The sequence below is a fragment of the Gymnoscopelus microlampas genome (genome assembly GCF_963454915.1).
Source record: "Gymnoscopelus microlampas genome assembly, chromosome: 10".
NCBI classification, from domain to species: Eukaryota; Metazoa; Chordata; class Actinopteri; order Myctophiformes; family Myctophidae; genus Gymnoscopelus; species Gymnoscopelus microlampas.
In genome coordinates, this window is record NC_139947.1 from 39,175,996 (window position 1) to 39,191,134 (window position 15,139).

Here is a 15,139-nt window from a genome sequence, read left to right on the forward strand (position 1 = left end):
CCTGTATAAAAAGCAAATGTAAGGTATAATTACCATATGAATATTCATATGCACTGATAAATGTTATTCTTAATATGAAGTTTTATGAGGTAGGGTGCAATTCCATGAAGTTCGATCACTTAAAGTTGGTCTTAACTATTTCAGTTAATCAGTTAGTAGCTTTGAAGGCGCAGATCCAGTCTGATAAAAAGAAATCTTGAAAGACTGTTTCTACCTCTCCAAGTAATTAATGCTGCTTTTCTATAAAGATGCTAACCCACTCATTGAGTCCTTGCTCAAAATGTATTTGAAAGCTGAAACCTCATGATAGATTATTCAGTAGTCAATATTAAGGACTATTATATTGAGTTATACAGTAGCTCAAAAAAGAGACATCAAATAGAGCATAATCACATCAGCATGTTTAGTATTCTAATCAAAGATTTCAGAATGTAGACTTCGGGCCTAAATGGTACGCTACTTACCAGATCTTAACACATCCTCACCACCAGATAACTCATCTCTGCCGGGTGTTAATCTCATATGTCCAAAACTGTTACTTTTCAGGTTTCAAATAAAAACATAGCAAAAGTTGCAGATCGCCAAGCTCGAAATGCGTCGCTTGGCACTGCGTTAGGAGCTCGTAGATCTGCTACTTTTGATACTTTTGTGTGACACTGTAGAATGATCAAGTATGGCATTAATTTACGGAAAAAAATCTAAAAGTTAAAATATGGAGATAAGAGGTTTCTGCCCGACAGCAACGATATACATCATAAGTTAACCCTGTGTCCTTCGGAGATTCTAATAGATTCCTTCTCTCTCTCTCTACCCCCCCCCCCCTCTCTTCTGTCCCCTGCAGGAGACCAAGAACAACAGCTGCCACGACCTCTCGCGCAGCCCCCAGAGCCTCAGTGACACAGGCTACTCCTCGGATGGTATCTCCAGCTCCCACAGCGAGATCACCGGCCTCATCCAGGAGGAAGAAATGAAGCTGAGCGAGAGGGGAATCAGTGGACGGGGGTCCCCGCCGAGCCCCTCTGAAATCACCAAGCTGGAGAGCTCCATGAGGCCCCTACTAGAGAAGAGCCTATCCGAGGAGAAGGTGGATCGCAGGGCAAGGAGGCACAGGGATCTGGATGACCGAGGGAAGCAGAGGCCCCGTTCCCTGTCAATCACGCCGGAGGCATACGACTCAGATGAGGAGCTTGCAGACATCCTGGAGGAGGAGGAGGGTGGAGCAGGTGATTGGGAGGGGAAGCGCAAAGAAGGGAAGGAGGAAAAGAAGGAGAAGAAGAAGAAGGACAAAGATGCAGAGCCCACAGAGATGACAGATGAGGAGTTCATGAGGAGACAGCTCATGGAGATGAGTGCTGACGAGGAGAACGAGGAAGAGGAAGAGATGGAGGAGGAGGAAGAGATGGAGGATGAGGAGGATGAAGGATATGGCTACCAGAAGCCCAAGAAGAGCAACCACAAGCACATGATCTCTGACTCAGGTAAAGAGAAGCGTCGCCTCCAGCACCACTCCAGCAGCTTCGAGGAGGAGACCAAGAGCTCCTCGGACATGTACAAAGGCTCAGTCGAGGAGGGAGAGGAGGACTCGATGGCTTCTCAGGGAGGCCTGAGGCGCTTCAAAACCATTGAGCTCAACAACACCAACAGCTACAGTCGGGACATGGAGCTGGGCAATGAAAACGACCTCAGTCTTGACCGTGAGCCCGAACTAGAGATGGAGAGTTTGACGGGGTCTCCTGAAGAACGTTCCAGGGGCGACTACTCCTCCACCTTGCCTCCCACCTCCTCGTCCTATGGTTCAGGCCAGTCCCCCACCTCCATCTCCTCCATGGAGGAGGACAGTGACAGCAGCCCCAGCAGGAGGCAGAGGCTGGAGGAAGCCAAGCAGCAGAGGAAGGCACGGCACCGCTCCCACGGGCCACTCCTCCCCACCATTGAGGACTCTTCAGAAGAGGATGAACTCAGAGAGGAGGAGGAGCTGTTGAGGGAGCAGGAGAAGATGAGGGAAGTGGAGCAACAGAGGATTAGGAGCACCGCTCGTAAGACCAAGAGAGACAAAGAAGAACTGAGGGCACAGAGGCGTAGGGAGCGGTCCAAGACGCCACCCAGCAACCTCTCACCGATTGAAGATGCCTCCCCCACTGAGGAGATGAGGCAAGCAGCAGAGATGGAGGAGCTCCACCGATCCTCTGCGTCTGAATACTCACCTCAGAGTCTTGACTCTGAGGCTGAGGGATATGAGTCAAAACTCTATAAGTCAGGCAGTGAGTACAACCTGCCCACCTTCATGTCACTCTACTCCCCCGTTGAGAAGTCATCAACTGCCACAACCACCACAGCGCCATCTTCAACCTCCAAACCATTGAAGAGTGCAGAGGAAGTATATGAGGAGATGATGAGGAAGGCGGAACTGCTTCAGAAACAGCAGAAGCAGCAACAGCAGCCGCAAAATAGCAGGCATGGACAGTACTACGAGGACGACGTCAACGGACCGGGCTACGATGATGAGTACGAATATGAACAGGAACAAACTGGATACGACAATGAGGCAGCAGAGATGGAGACAGATATCTACGAAGAGATCCGTCAGACGTCTCAGAACATAACCAAGATGCAGCAGGCCACTGATGAGCAGGTAGAAATTGAGATTGAGAGCTCCTTCCCAGAAAAACAACTCCTGGACACTGGCTCAGCCTTTGCCAAACTGCTGGAGCAAAGCAATGCTCTGCTGACCCCAGGAACCAGCCCCACCCAGATCTCAGCTCCAGTCTCCTTCGCTGAGACTGGAGGACGGATCCCTGATGTTCGTGTGACACAGCATTTCTCTGCCAAAGATGGGCACAAAGAGAGAATCAAGAGTCAGACAGGAAAGAATGGCATAACACCTGCAGTGGCCGCCACCACGATCGCAGCCTATGGAGTTTATGCCAGAGATGCAGTGACCATTTCCCAGACAACTTCAAGCCATACTATAACATCTACTCAGTCTGGTATGTACAGCAGGCACACGGGAACACCCTCCACATCCACAACTACAGTCTCTAGTGTATGTAGCAAGATAGCCGAGATCACACAGGCATATAGCCAGAGGGAGGTGATCACCAGAAGGGTAGGAGAGACCAGGGGAGTCCAAGTCCGAGACAGCTCAACATCTTCAACTGAAAGAATTATCGAGCCTCGCTCTCCTAAGTATACTACCTATTACAGGAGCACCAGTCCTCCTCTGTCTCCTTCGCCTCCAACACAGAGTCCCACCCGTTCGCCATCTAGGAGGGCAACAGTTGAGTTCTCTACCCAGACATTGAACTCTGGAATGGGGGTGCAGCCAGACAGTTCTGGACCTTCATCTCCAGTATTGGCTCAGGCCACCCAGACCTCACACCGGTCCCCACGTATCTACCGGCAGCAGTCTTCCCAGGACGCCCCATACTCTCCGCCACCAAGCCCGTCTAGGCCGATGACAGTCAACACGGCCACCTCCCCTCTGTCCTCGCCTACTAGATTCAGTCGTCAGTCAACATTTGAGGCATACTCCCCATGCGGCAGCCCACCTGACACGCCACCTTACCATCATCACTCTCCTACACGCACCTTCTACCAATCCCAGAGAGTGGAGAAGGTGAACGTGGGAACCAGCATGGCCCCGACAGTCAGTACTTACAGCAGAGGTTCCTTGTCCATGGACAATATCTCCCTTTGTCGTATATCCACTGTTCCAGGCACGTCCAGGGTGGAACAGGGCCATATGATCCAAGGGGGTAGTGTTGTGGACCTCAGAGCGCTATCAACACCTAATCCTGCCATAATGACTGACCAGGGAATGGATCTCACTTCCCTGGCCACAGAAAGTAGGATATACCATGGTGGATCGGAAGGAGGCAGACACTCGACAATTATACAACCACTGATTATGAACCTAAACACCCAAGAGACCACCACGCCAACCACCGTGAGCGTCACTGTGGCTGCCTCCATGTTCATGACCCAGCCGAAACAACCCATGGTGTACGGGGACCCACACCAGAGCCGTGTGGATCTGGGCCAGGGTATGGGCTCAGCTGTGTGCCTCTCCCAGAACAAACCACCCACTGATCCAACAATACCAAAGATTGATGCCAGACTGGAAGACCTGAACATCCAACAGATGGAGCTGCAGAGACAACAGGAGAAGCTCCAGATGCAACAAGAGATTCTCGAGCAGCAGCTTCAGCATCATCATCAGATGCAGCATCAGCAGCAACATACGTCTGCCCTGGCTAGGTTCAACCTCACTGGCCAGGTTGCACCTTTACTGAAGAAAGATCTGATGGTCAGCCAAACCAGCAGTGCCTCGGCTTTGGTCAGTTCTGTATCTCCAGCCGTCAACTCTGATTTGTATGGCACTGGTATCATTGAGCTGAAAGGACAGCCTGCTCCTCCTGGTATGATGACTGTAACTGGGCTTAATGCACCCCACAGTATGGTGGTACAGATTGATGGAGGACCAGTTCAAGGTGGAGCTGTGACTCAACTGGTGAAGGTAGAAGAAGGGCAGGATGCCATGGATCTGACTGGAGGTCAGATTAATCCAGACAACCCGCCAGCTTGTTGTGATGTTGTTTACCGGATGCCGTTTGGTGGGAGCTGCGTTGGTGTGACAGAGAAAGAGGGCATAAGGCCTCCTTCTGCTCCACCCCTCACCTATGAGTCTGAACCTGAAGGCCAAACTGGAAGGTACCATGAGTACCCAATGGATGGACGTAAGGCCTACACACTTCCTTTTCCTGGCAGGCTTCAGCCCTCAATGTCTGATACAAACTTAGCAGAAGCTGGGCTGCAGTCCTACCACTCTAAGCTAGATCCACAATTTCAAGCCACCGGAGAACTTGCAGTGGACTTCACCTCTATGAAGTATGCCTATGAGGCAGGGTATATGGGCATGGGGATGCAATATGGCTCATATACTGATTTACGTCACGGAGGGGACCTCACAGCACAAGCCCTTCCCATTAGGAGGTTTAATTCCCTCTCTAATATTAGTTCAGACTATGGCTACTCCCCTCGTGATATAGCCGGCTTTGGGGAGTCCAACTTGGCTCAATACAGTGCCACTACTGCCAGGGAGATCAGCCGTATGTGTGCAGCACTTAATTCCATCGACCGGTATGGAAGTAATCCAGACTTGATGCAGTACGGCAGTTTGGGGAGAGGAACTGGGCCTGGTTCTTCCAGACTTGCTGGTTTGGGAATACGACCAAACATGTTGTTTGGAGCAGACGGAAAGGCCATTTCTCACAACCAAGCCCTGACCAACCTCATCAATGCCAGGCAGGCCAGTCTCAGAGCCATGTACCCCACAGCAATGAGGTCCGCTGATGGGATGATATACTCCACCATCAACACCCCCATTGCCTCAACCCTGCCAATTACCACCCAGCCTGCCTCAGTCCTTCGTCCACTGCTGAGAGGCATGTACAGGCCATTCCCCTCTGCCAACATGACACCTGTGCCCCTATCCAGTCTGACCAGGCTACCAATGAATCCCAGAATGCCACTGACAGGGCAAGCTCCCTTCCGTTACCCATCACCAAGTCTTTTCCAGGCCACAACTGCTGCCTCCGTGATCGCAGAAACCACCCCTGCATCAGTGAGTGTACCATTGTCTGTTTCCATGCCAGTGGCCACCACTGGCACCGTCCAGGACACACCTGTCTTCCTGGGCATAGGTGCCACTGTCACCTCCACTTCCTCATCAACAGGAATGGTCACCATACCAACAGAGTCACAGCAGCAGCCAATCAACTTGTCCCAGGCCCACTTGAACAGTCAGCAACAACAACAGCAGCAACAACAAGCAGGCGCCCAGCCTCAGCAACCCCAACCTACTCCGCCAGTGGCCCACGCCTATCCGCAAACCCAGGGCTACGCCCAGCCTCCCATAGGTCTCCCCTCTGCCCAGAGCAGTGGAGTTCCCTTCCCAGGGGGTCTACCTCCATTCCCTCCTCCTGGAGCCATCCACAAGGAGGGGGAGACAGAGGAGGACAGGTTGCACAGGCAGCAGGAGCTGCTCCTACAGATGGAGAGGGAGCGCGTGGAACTGGAAAAGCTGCGGCAGCTACGCCTGCAGGAGGAGTTGGAGAGGGAGCGGATGGATCTGAAGCTACACCGCGAGAAGGAGCAGCTGCTGGTACAGAGGGAGATACACGAGCTTCAGAACATCAAGGAACAGGTAGAACAGGAAGCTGAGGTGATGGAGGTTGTGTCCACCGAAGACCTGTAAAAAGAAAAGAGCAGACCTCTTTAGCGCCAACCTGTTCTCAAGTTGAAACAGTTGCTCCATGTTTGTGTGATGGCAGGATACTGGCTTGAGACACTCCTCTGGTCCTGCCTCTGTGTCACTCCTATTGGGCAGTGGAGCTCTGCATTGATACCGATGAGTGATGTGCTTCAGATACATTTTTAATTGTTTCAACCTGAGAACAGATCGGCGTGCAGTGCTAAAAATGAGTCAGGTCCCTGTTTTGGGTCATGAGTGCTGAAAGTGCTACCTTTCCATAGGAAGCTTTTTCTTTTTCTTTGGCTTTTTACAGGTCTTAGGTGAACAAATGGCCTACGGAGTTTGTTTGTGTCTGGTGTTTTCATTTGGCAAGGTTGTTTTGTTGTGGTGTACTGTGCTGTTTTTGTGTTTGGTTTTGTAATGGTGTTCTTGTAACTTTTTTGAATTTTGGTTGGTTGAATAGGGATACTGATACTTTTGGCACATTATTCATAAAAAAATCAATCAAAAGCAAGCCTATATGTGAATCGTCTCATCTGCATGCTTGTTGTTGTATTGGTGGTGTTATGTACTGCAAAAAATGCTGTTATGACAGATTTTTCACTGATGCTGGACTCAGATTTTTTGAAAAGATTGCTGCTTCAAAGAAGTCTACTTCTCTGAGTCCAACCTTAGTGATGAAAATGTATCATTAATGACTGGTTGGTTTATCGCATGTTTTGTTGTTGATAGTGAGATTTTCCAAGGATACTTTCCTGCATGAAATTACATATTATTACATAGATAGAACTAACCCTATCAATGGTATATTTGATGGAGAGTGATGAAAAGTGTTCCACATACAATAAACGGTAAATGTTTCATTTCACAAATATGTCAATGATAGATGAAATGATATGGCAAATACTGAATAAGACAACAACAATATGCACTTAGCAAAATACAGGTTTCACTAACTTGGTTTTCTTAGTTCATGACTTAAACATGTTTTAACAGGTAACAGGAGGGCCTAATGTGATGCTTTTCTTCTTTTTCAATAGAACAAGCAATTGAAAAACTTTCAAGTTAACTCTGTAAAGCAGGTGTGAAAGAATTTCTTATTGTGAATGAAATACTGTAGAGATGGAATGACTAATATGCATCTCATATCCTACAGTATAAGCATAAGAAACCCTAAGTCCTAATTCCCATCTGCGTGCCATATCCAGCCTGTACACCCACAGAGAAAATGCATTTTGCTACAGTATGACGAGCAACTGCACCAGTAATGTACATGCTGCCCTTCATGTATGCAATGCTTCCATGCTATGTATTTTACAAAGCAATAGTAGCTTATCTGACTTGGAACCATTTTCAAAACTAATCCATCAGCACAAGAATAATACTCCATTCATGTGCTCCGTTTCAGGTGTCTTGGCTTTTGGTTGCCATTCTTGTGTTTGATTTGGATTCGGTGAGATTAAGATTAGAAGTCATAGAAACAGAATGCACTACTTAGAAATGCTAACTATCTTGTCCTGACCTCTCCTTCTTCCCCTTGATTCTCTACTCCTTCATCGACCTCCTCTACTCTCCACCACATCATTGACATACTCCTCCTGTTCCTCATCCACCTTTACAACCTGTACCTCCTCCACTTCCTACCTTTCTACCTCCTCCTCCTATACCTCCCACAACTGCATCTCCTGTACCTCCTCTATGTCTTCCTCCTGTATCTGTATCTCCATCTCCACCTTCTCCTGTACCTCCACCAGGTTCTTCAGCATCAGCAGCAGGAGCGCGAGAAGCAGCTGGTTCTCCAGAGGGAGCAGCTGGCCCAGCAGAAGTCCCAGCTCGACCAGATCCAGTCCCTGCAGCAACAGCTGCAACAGCAGCTGGAAGAGCAGAAGAGACAGAAGACAGCAGCAGCTGCTCAGGTGACTGGACCGCAACATTGTTACCGGTATTCTGACCACAAAAAAAAACATTGGAGACAAGACATTTTCAATGCAGTAAACAGAAAGTTGATTCAGCACTGCCCTGTTAGATTTAGTTCTTACTTTAATCTGAGCTCATAGCCAGGTAAAACACATGCATGTTAGAGTTCTCAGTAGGCCTGAAAGTTTTAACCTGACCCAAGTGATTTGAAGCCGAAGAACACATACCAAAAACAAACAAACAAACAAATTGTTAAACTGATGTCAACAAGAGAGAGAGAGAGAGAGAGTAAAAAAGTGAAGTTGAGCGAGCCAAAAACGTATTAATCCATTTGTTTGTCGGTTTAACAGCATCAAGGCAGCTTCAGTAACTACACTTCCTGGAGCTGGCAGCGTTACTTCAAAATAAGACTTGCCATTATTTGTATCATGAGAAACTTGTAATTTATGATATGTCAACGCAGGTTTTATTTTGAAGTTTATCTACTTGGAAGTCAGTCGACAACATCTCTCTCCTTATTGGCGAAAGAACAAAATGTTATCTCTTCAATATCCTTCTTTAGCTTGTAGATCTGCTGGTTTTGCCTATTATGCCCAGAATGTGACTCAATAAATAATGTATTGATTTATTTATTGCGCAACCAGAGCCCCATCCGACCCCAAAAAATGGCATAAATTGTCTTCCCGATCTTGGCCCGAACCCTTTGGTCCCGTTGGGCTCGGGCTGAAATTGAGTACTCTTGTATCTTCACAGCATCTGGAGGTTGGAAAGCTCTGGGGCAGTTCAACCCTGCCCCCATTGTTGTGATTGGCTGAGTCACACACAGCTCCATTTCACTAGGAAATACATCTCAATATATGAATTAAATACTCTCAAAATACCATTTCAGGTTGTCTTTAAAAGGTGGACTGGTCTGTAATTTTGAGCTCTCAACCAGCTGAAGACAAAAAAGAAAAAGCTAAAGAAAGCTAATTTTGTCTTGGACCGGTGGCGTAGCGGTCCAGGCACCTAGGCTCAATGTAGCGTGACAGTGTGTCCCGGGTTCGACTCCCGAGCCCAACAGCCTTTGTTGCATGTCACTCCCCTTCTCTCTCCCCATTTCTTACAGCCTACTGTCCTGTCAAATAAAGGCATAAAAGCTCAAAAAGAAAAATCAAGCTAATTTCAGTGATGCTGAAATTGATTATTTCAGTAACATAACACTTCTTATTTATTATATTCATAACATTTTAATTATATTTTGGAGGGATGCAACTCCATCTGAGAACATTTGGGTAACTATTACTCATCAAATAAGCGCATTAGTAGTCACAAAATGAACTCCTGAAAACAGATGGTTTAACAAGGATTTGGTACCCTAGTAATACAAATGACTTGTACATTTAGTGTGTTTTCTGTTTCTGTAAATGTGTAAAGAATACGTTTTTTGTTAAATGCCGTCATGTGGGTAAACTTACATGTATCTTACATGTACCTTTTTGGTACCTGCCAGATGCCAAACAATAGGACAGTAGGATAGATTGCCAATGAGCTTCAATATTGCTGCATGTTTTGTTTTGTTTTTGAGACCTATCAGCAATCTGTGTCTCCATGCTGCATTTACTGTCACCACATGCTTCCTTTACTTTTGCGTCAGCTTTTTAGAGGTGTAGAACTAACCCTCCCAAATTATGTGAATGTAAGTAGTAGTAAGCCCAGCAGAATAAATAATCAACCACACATGATGCATGATCCTCCTTTAAATCCATGTATAATCTCTTCCATTTTTTTTGCTAAATCCTCCTTTAAATGCATATGAAAAAATGAGAACGGTGCAATTTATGGTGACACACAAGGTGTGTTTAAAGAATAATAGGCTTGATAAATAATAGGCTACACCTTTCTAGGTGGAGAATATACCCAAAAAATAAGCACAAAAAGCTTAGTAAAACTGGCTTAGTAAATATCGCACCGAAAATAGCAGATCCACATGTTCAAGCATGTCGCATGCGACACATTCTGAGCTTGTAGATCATCTATTTTTGGTGCACAACGCTATCATACGATGATACGAGCAGGTGGGCAGCGCAAGGTGAAAATTGTGGCCCTCAATTGCAGAGTGCTGCTGATTTGCAAACGATACACCCTCCACTCTCCTCCCACATTGGCACATGGCTAAACATGTGCATCTAAGGAAAAAACAATGTGAATGCCCCAAAATAGGACCCTGCTAAGCTAAATCTAAGGATAGAGAGAGCACAGGTAAAATCTCCGCTGATCACAACATGGGAATAGGACTTCAGAAGAAAAGCAGACGCAGAAAGGCTAAAAAAAACAACAACATAACAAACAAACAAAAAGAAGCACCGCTTGTGCTGCAGCTTATTTTAAATGTGCTGTATATGCAATCTTGCCAATAAATAAACGTATCATGATTTGTGTTTTCCAACATGGCCAGCCCCACACAGATTCCCAGCCGGGCTACCGCTCCCTGCCCAACTCCTCGTCGGAGACGTGCCTGCAACGCCAGGAGGAGCACGCTGAAACCCGGAGCAGCAGCATGAGGAAGCACAGCTCCATGACCAGGCTCCCTCGGGAAGGGGCAGACGGAGAGGGTGTGGCCTTCCACGGTTCCTCCCCCTCCCGCAGGATGGCCGTGGACAGCTGTGTGCAGACGGATGAAGAGGACACGGAAGAGAGGTTAGAGTGTGTGTGTGTGTGTGTGTGTGTGTGTGTGTGTGTGTGTGTGTGTGTGTGTGTGTGTGTGTGTGTGTGTGTGTGTGTGTGTGTGTGTGTGTGTGTGTGTGTGTGTGTGTGTGTGTGTGTGTGTGTGTGTTTATATGTTGGGTTGTTGAGTGAAAGTGTGGTTTACAACAAATACTGGCCACAAGACTTTAATAGACCTGGGGAAGCCTTGAGAGTCCTTTTATTCGATTATTGAATCATTAATTCAGCGAAACAATAACAAAACAGCTTCCAGTAATTAAAAACCAAGCCACATCACAGTTTGTGATGTAGTAGCTGACATAGCATAGTGTCATGAATAATTCATACAATTATTTCACACATACGCAGACTAAATTAAAGGCCAAAACAACAAACTGTAACAAAAGGCTGCAACTTAAAAAGCTCCCAGCATTTCTCTTTTGATTATTATTATGTTTCTAGGTGAATGGGTAAAAGAAACTTGCAGTAAACTAAATGTTTTAATATTAAAATCCAGTTTTCTTACTGTGTTCTCAGAAATCTAATTATATTTCGGGTAAACAAAAGAAAAGGTTATGTTATCCGGAATCTAAAGTATGTGTCAGTTACAAATGTGGAGGGAAAAGACATGCATTTAAAAAGATATGAAAATCACGTTCTCAAACAGTAGTCCATGAACCACGTAGTAGACCATGGCATAATTACAGGTGATCCATGGTCAAATGTTTTAGATATATATTTTGTATATTGTGTATATTGTTCTTAAAGGTATCAATATGATAACATAATATTTCATAAGTTCATCAAATGTAAGAAAATGTGTAGTGTGGAGAAAAGGCTTGAAGTTAAATAATGACTGATAAGTGCTTGATATACTTTGTAGCGCACAGTGTCACACATCAAAAATAGCAGATCTATACACTCACACCATGTCGTCGCACCACAACGCGTTGTGAGCTTGAAGATCGGAAGTTAGAGTGGTCGCTTTTAAAACGGAAGGCTCGATACCGGGCTATACCGGGCTACCCCTGAGTTAGTTTCAATGTGTCCTTGAGCAAGACACTGAACCCTCAACTGCTCCCGATGAGCAGGTTGCATGGTTTCCTCTACCATCGGTGTGTGAATGGGATAAAGGTGTTTTGTAAATGCACCATTTATCAATTATTTTACCATTTTTGGTGCTCGATGCCGGTGTATAAATACGTAAATGTTAAATATTAATAAAATAATAAAATTTAAATGACTATGTTATGCCGTCTTATACTTGCATATACATACAGTAATACGTACATATCGTAGGTGAGGTGGGGTGGTCCTTGATGATTGTTCGAAATGCTAATGGTCTACTAGACTGAGCTCAAAAAAAGGTTGAGAACCACTGACATTTTTCTCTCACTATCTTTTCTTTCACTTTCCCTCCTCTTTCTTCCACACTTTCCTTACTCTTACTTTTCTTTCTTGCTTTTGTTTTGTTTTGTTTTTTTCTGTCCTTTCTTCTCTCCTTTCTCCACCTGCTTCACTCGCCCCCTTCTTTCCGTTATGTCTCCTTTCTCCCTCCTCCCTCCACCTGTCCTCTCTCCTCCTCCAGGTACATGATGCGTCACCGTAGCAGCAGGAGGCGGGGCCGTAGTGTGGACTGTTCCGTTCAGACAGACGATGATGAGGACAAGGTGGAGTGGGAGCAACCGGTTCGACGCCGGCGTTCTCGTTTCTCCCGCCACGCAGAGTCCTCCTCTGCCCCTGGCACCGCCAGCAGCACTGCCACCACCAATGCCACCACCGACACCAAATCAGACACTTCCAAGATGGTATCTTCTAGCATTGCCATCCAGACCATCAGGGAAATGTCCTGCCAGACGGAGGCGGAGCATGTGGGACGGGGAGGCATCTCTCCGGCCATCCACGTGACCGTCCCGGACCCCAACAAGGTGGAGATCATTCACTACATTTCAGGCCCCGAGCGTACCCAGAAAGGCCAAAGCCTGGCCTGCCAGACCGACCAAGAGGCACAGTCGCAAGTGGTAGTGGCTCCCCAGATCAGCGTCCCCACAACCGTCAGCCCATATTCGTCATCCACCAGCGGGTCCGGAACCCAGCAAGCCGGTTCGGCTGACCCGATGATGCACCAGCAGCGTCAGCAGCAGCAGATCTCGGCGAACGCGGCCAAATTCGACCGGCGGCGGCCCGATCCTCTGGACATCAACTACCAGCCGCACAACCACCTCCACAACGAATCCGTCTCTAGCATCATCCGACAGCAGCAGGCCGGGCCCCCCAAGTCTCCCCAGGTGCTCTACTCCCCCGTCTCTCCTGTGTCCCCGAACCGGCTCCTGGAGAACTCTCTGTCCAGCGAGAGGCTGAACAAGGCCCATGTCACCCCCCAGCAGAAGTCCTACACGGCTGAGTCGCCCCAACGCCATCCCTCCATGCCTCGGCCCATTAAGAGCACCCAGAGGTCCATGTCGGACCCCAAATCCCTCAGCCCCACCACGGATGAACACACCAAGGCCAGGTTGTCCCTGTACCAACAGCAAGTGCTGCAGAGCCAGGTAGAGTCACGTAGACGCACACTTACACATTTTGCACAAGTGTGCACAAGCTAGACTGAGGTAAAGTTAATAACACACGCACATAGACATATACTGTAGGGCTGCAATTAATTAAAATTAATCAAAAATTGTGTTTTTTATGTTTCACAATCTTGAAACTTTGCAGTTAATTCAAACGTCTTATTTGGAAAGCTGTTGCACCTTGCCCTCAACTCTGCACCATTACACAAAGGTTTAATAACCAGTAGCTCACAAAAACATTAGGCCATTATATACCATTTGACCAAAGATATGCACAATATCGATAAGAAAAAAATACAATCTATTGTATGCCTATGTGTAGCCCTACATAGGCATACAGAAGATTAGTGGTTCTCAAACATGTTCCTGTCAAGTATCCCCAAATTGATACGCATTAGACCACGGACCCCATTTGAAAAAATATAATTGTTATGTTAGATTAGATTTTGTACAGAATTCTATTCTTCTAGGTGGGGAGATTAAAGTGGAGAGAGTGAAACCTATGATCTGAATAATAATTTGTATACGTTCACTCATTGGGCTAACTTCAAGCTGGTGAAATAATAGTGAAATAAACCACTTTCAACATGGCGTCCATATTTTGAGCATATCATTATCATGAATAATAGCAAAAATTGCTATTTCCTATTTTTGAACCTAATTGAAGGTATGAAATAGGGTTTAAATGGTTTAACTGTACCTCATCTTGCTGGAGACCCCCTGGACCCCCTTCAAGGACCCCTGGGGATCTCCGGACCCCACTTTGTGAACCTCAGCAATAGATACTGAAACACGATGACTCATGGATACTACTTATTCTAGAACTTTTTATACAACTTTTAAATAACTTGACATTACACAGTTCACATAATGCAAAAACATATCTGTTTTTTCTCCATAGACGTCAGGCGGGCCTGCAGTTTAGATTGTTGTTGAAGTACATTTTGCCAGCAGCATAAATACTGCATGTCTCTGTATGTCTTTGATTGAGACTGTTCCTTTGATTCCACTTTGCTCTCTTTTAAATTTTTCATGAATGCTATGAATGTTTTATGTCCGTGCTATAATGACTAATCCGTTTTGATGTGTATGGCCTTTTCAGACTAAAATGTTGTCTTCAAAATTCTCTAGATTATGAGAAGTATTTGAACAGATTTGTTCCTTGTGGGGAAAGTTGGACAGCTTCTCTTATGAGACGATTGAAAGTAAAACACATGACAGCAAGCTATTAGTTACTCAAGCCATTAGTCATTTTAAAAGTTCTGAATACAAAATAATACTGAGTATGGCGCGTTTCTAACCACTTTCAAACTGGTGTCCCTATTTTGGGCATGCCAGTATAGGCAACAACAAAAAAAGAAAAATACATCTAAAACTTTAAAGATTTTTACCATTTTAATTTTACTAGTGAAAATAGACAATTTACAAGCTCACAATGTGGCATGATACTCTATTCTCCCAAAATATTTAGTGTAGGGCTACTGTAAGTGGGTAAAATTCAAAGTATTCGGTTTGTTTCTGTCCACTCAAAAATATCATAATGATAAACTGCAGAAACGAGAGAAGACTTGATGCCAATAGTTGTGGTTTGTTAAACACTGGGACAACCTCCAAAAGGAGTCCCTGTTGTGTTGCAGGTAAACAGTAACAATGTAAGTGCATTTAGATATCATTTACTGTAAGTGTAGAACACAAGTATCTATCCCAGTGCATT

At 45.9% G+C, this 15,139-nt stretch overlaps 1 protein-coding gene across 1 annotated transcript in view; it reads left to right on the plus strand.

Annotated features, from left to right (window-relative positions):
- Positions 1–15,139, plus strand: part of bsna (bassoon presynaptic cytomatrix protein a) — a gene marked incomplete at its 3' end in the record, with an annotated part of 90,563 nt that overhangs the window by 51,074 nt on the left and 24,350 nt on the right. Inside the window, exons 3-6 of the mRNA XM_084070239.1 lie at positions 842–6,205; positions 8,008–8,169; positions 10,608–10,849; positions 12,444–13,404. Of these exons, the coding sequence (XP_083926365.1) occupies positions 842–6,205; positions 8,008–8,169; positions 10,608–10,849; positions 12,444–13,404 (6,729 nt within the window). The remainder of the gene's footprint in view (positions 1–841; positions 6,206–8,007; positions 8,170–10,607; positions 10,850–12,443; positions 13,405–15,139) is intronic.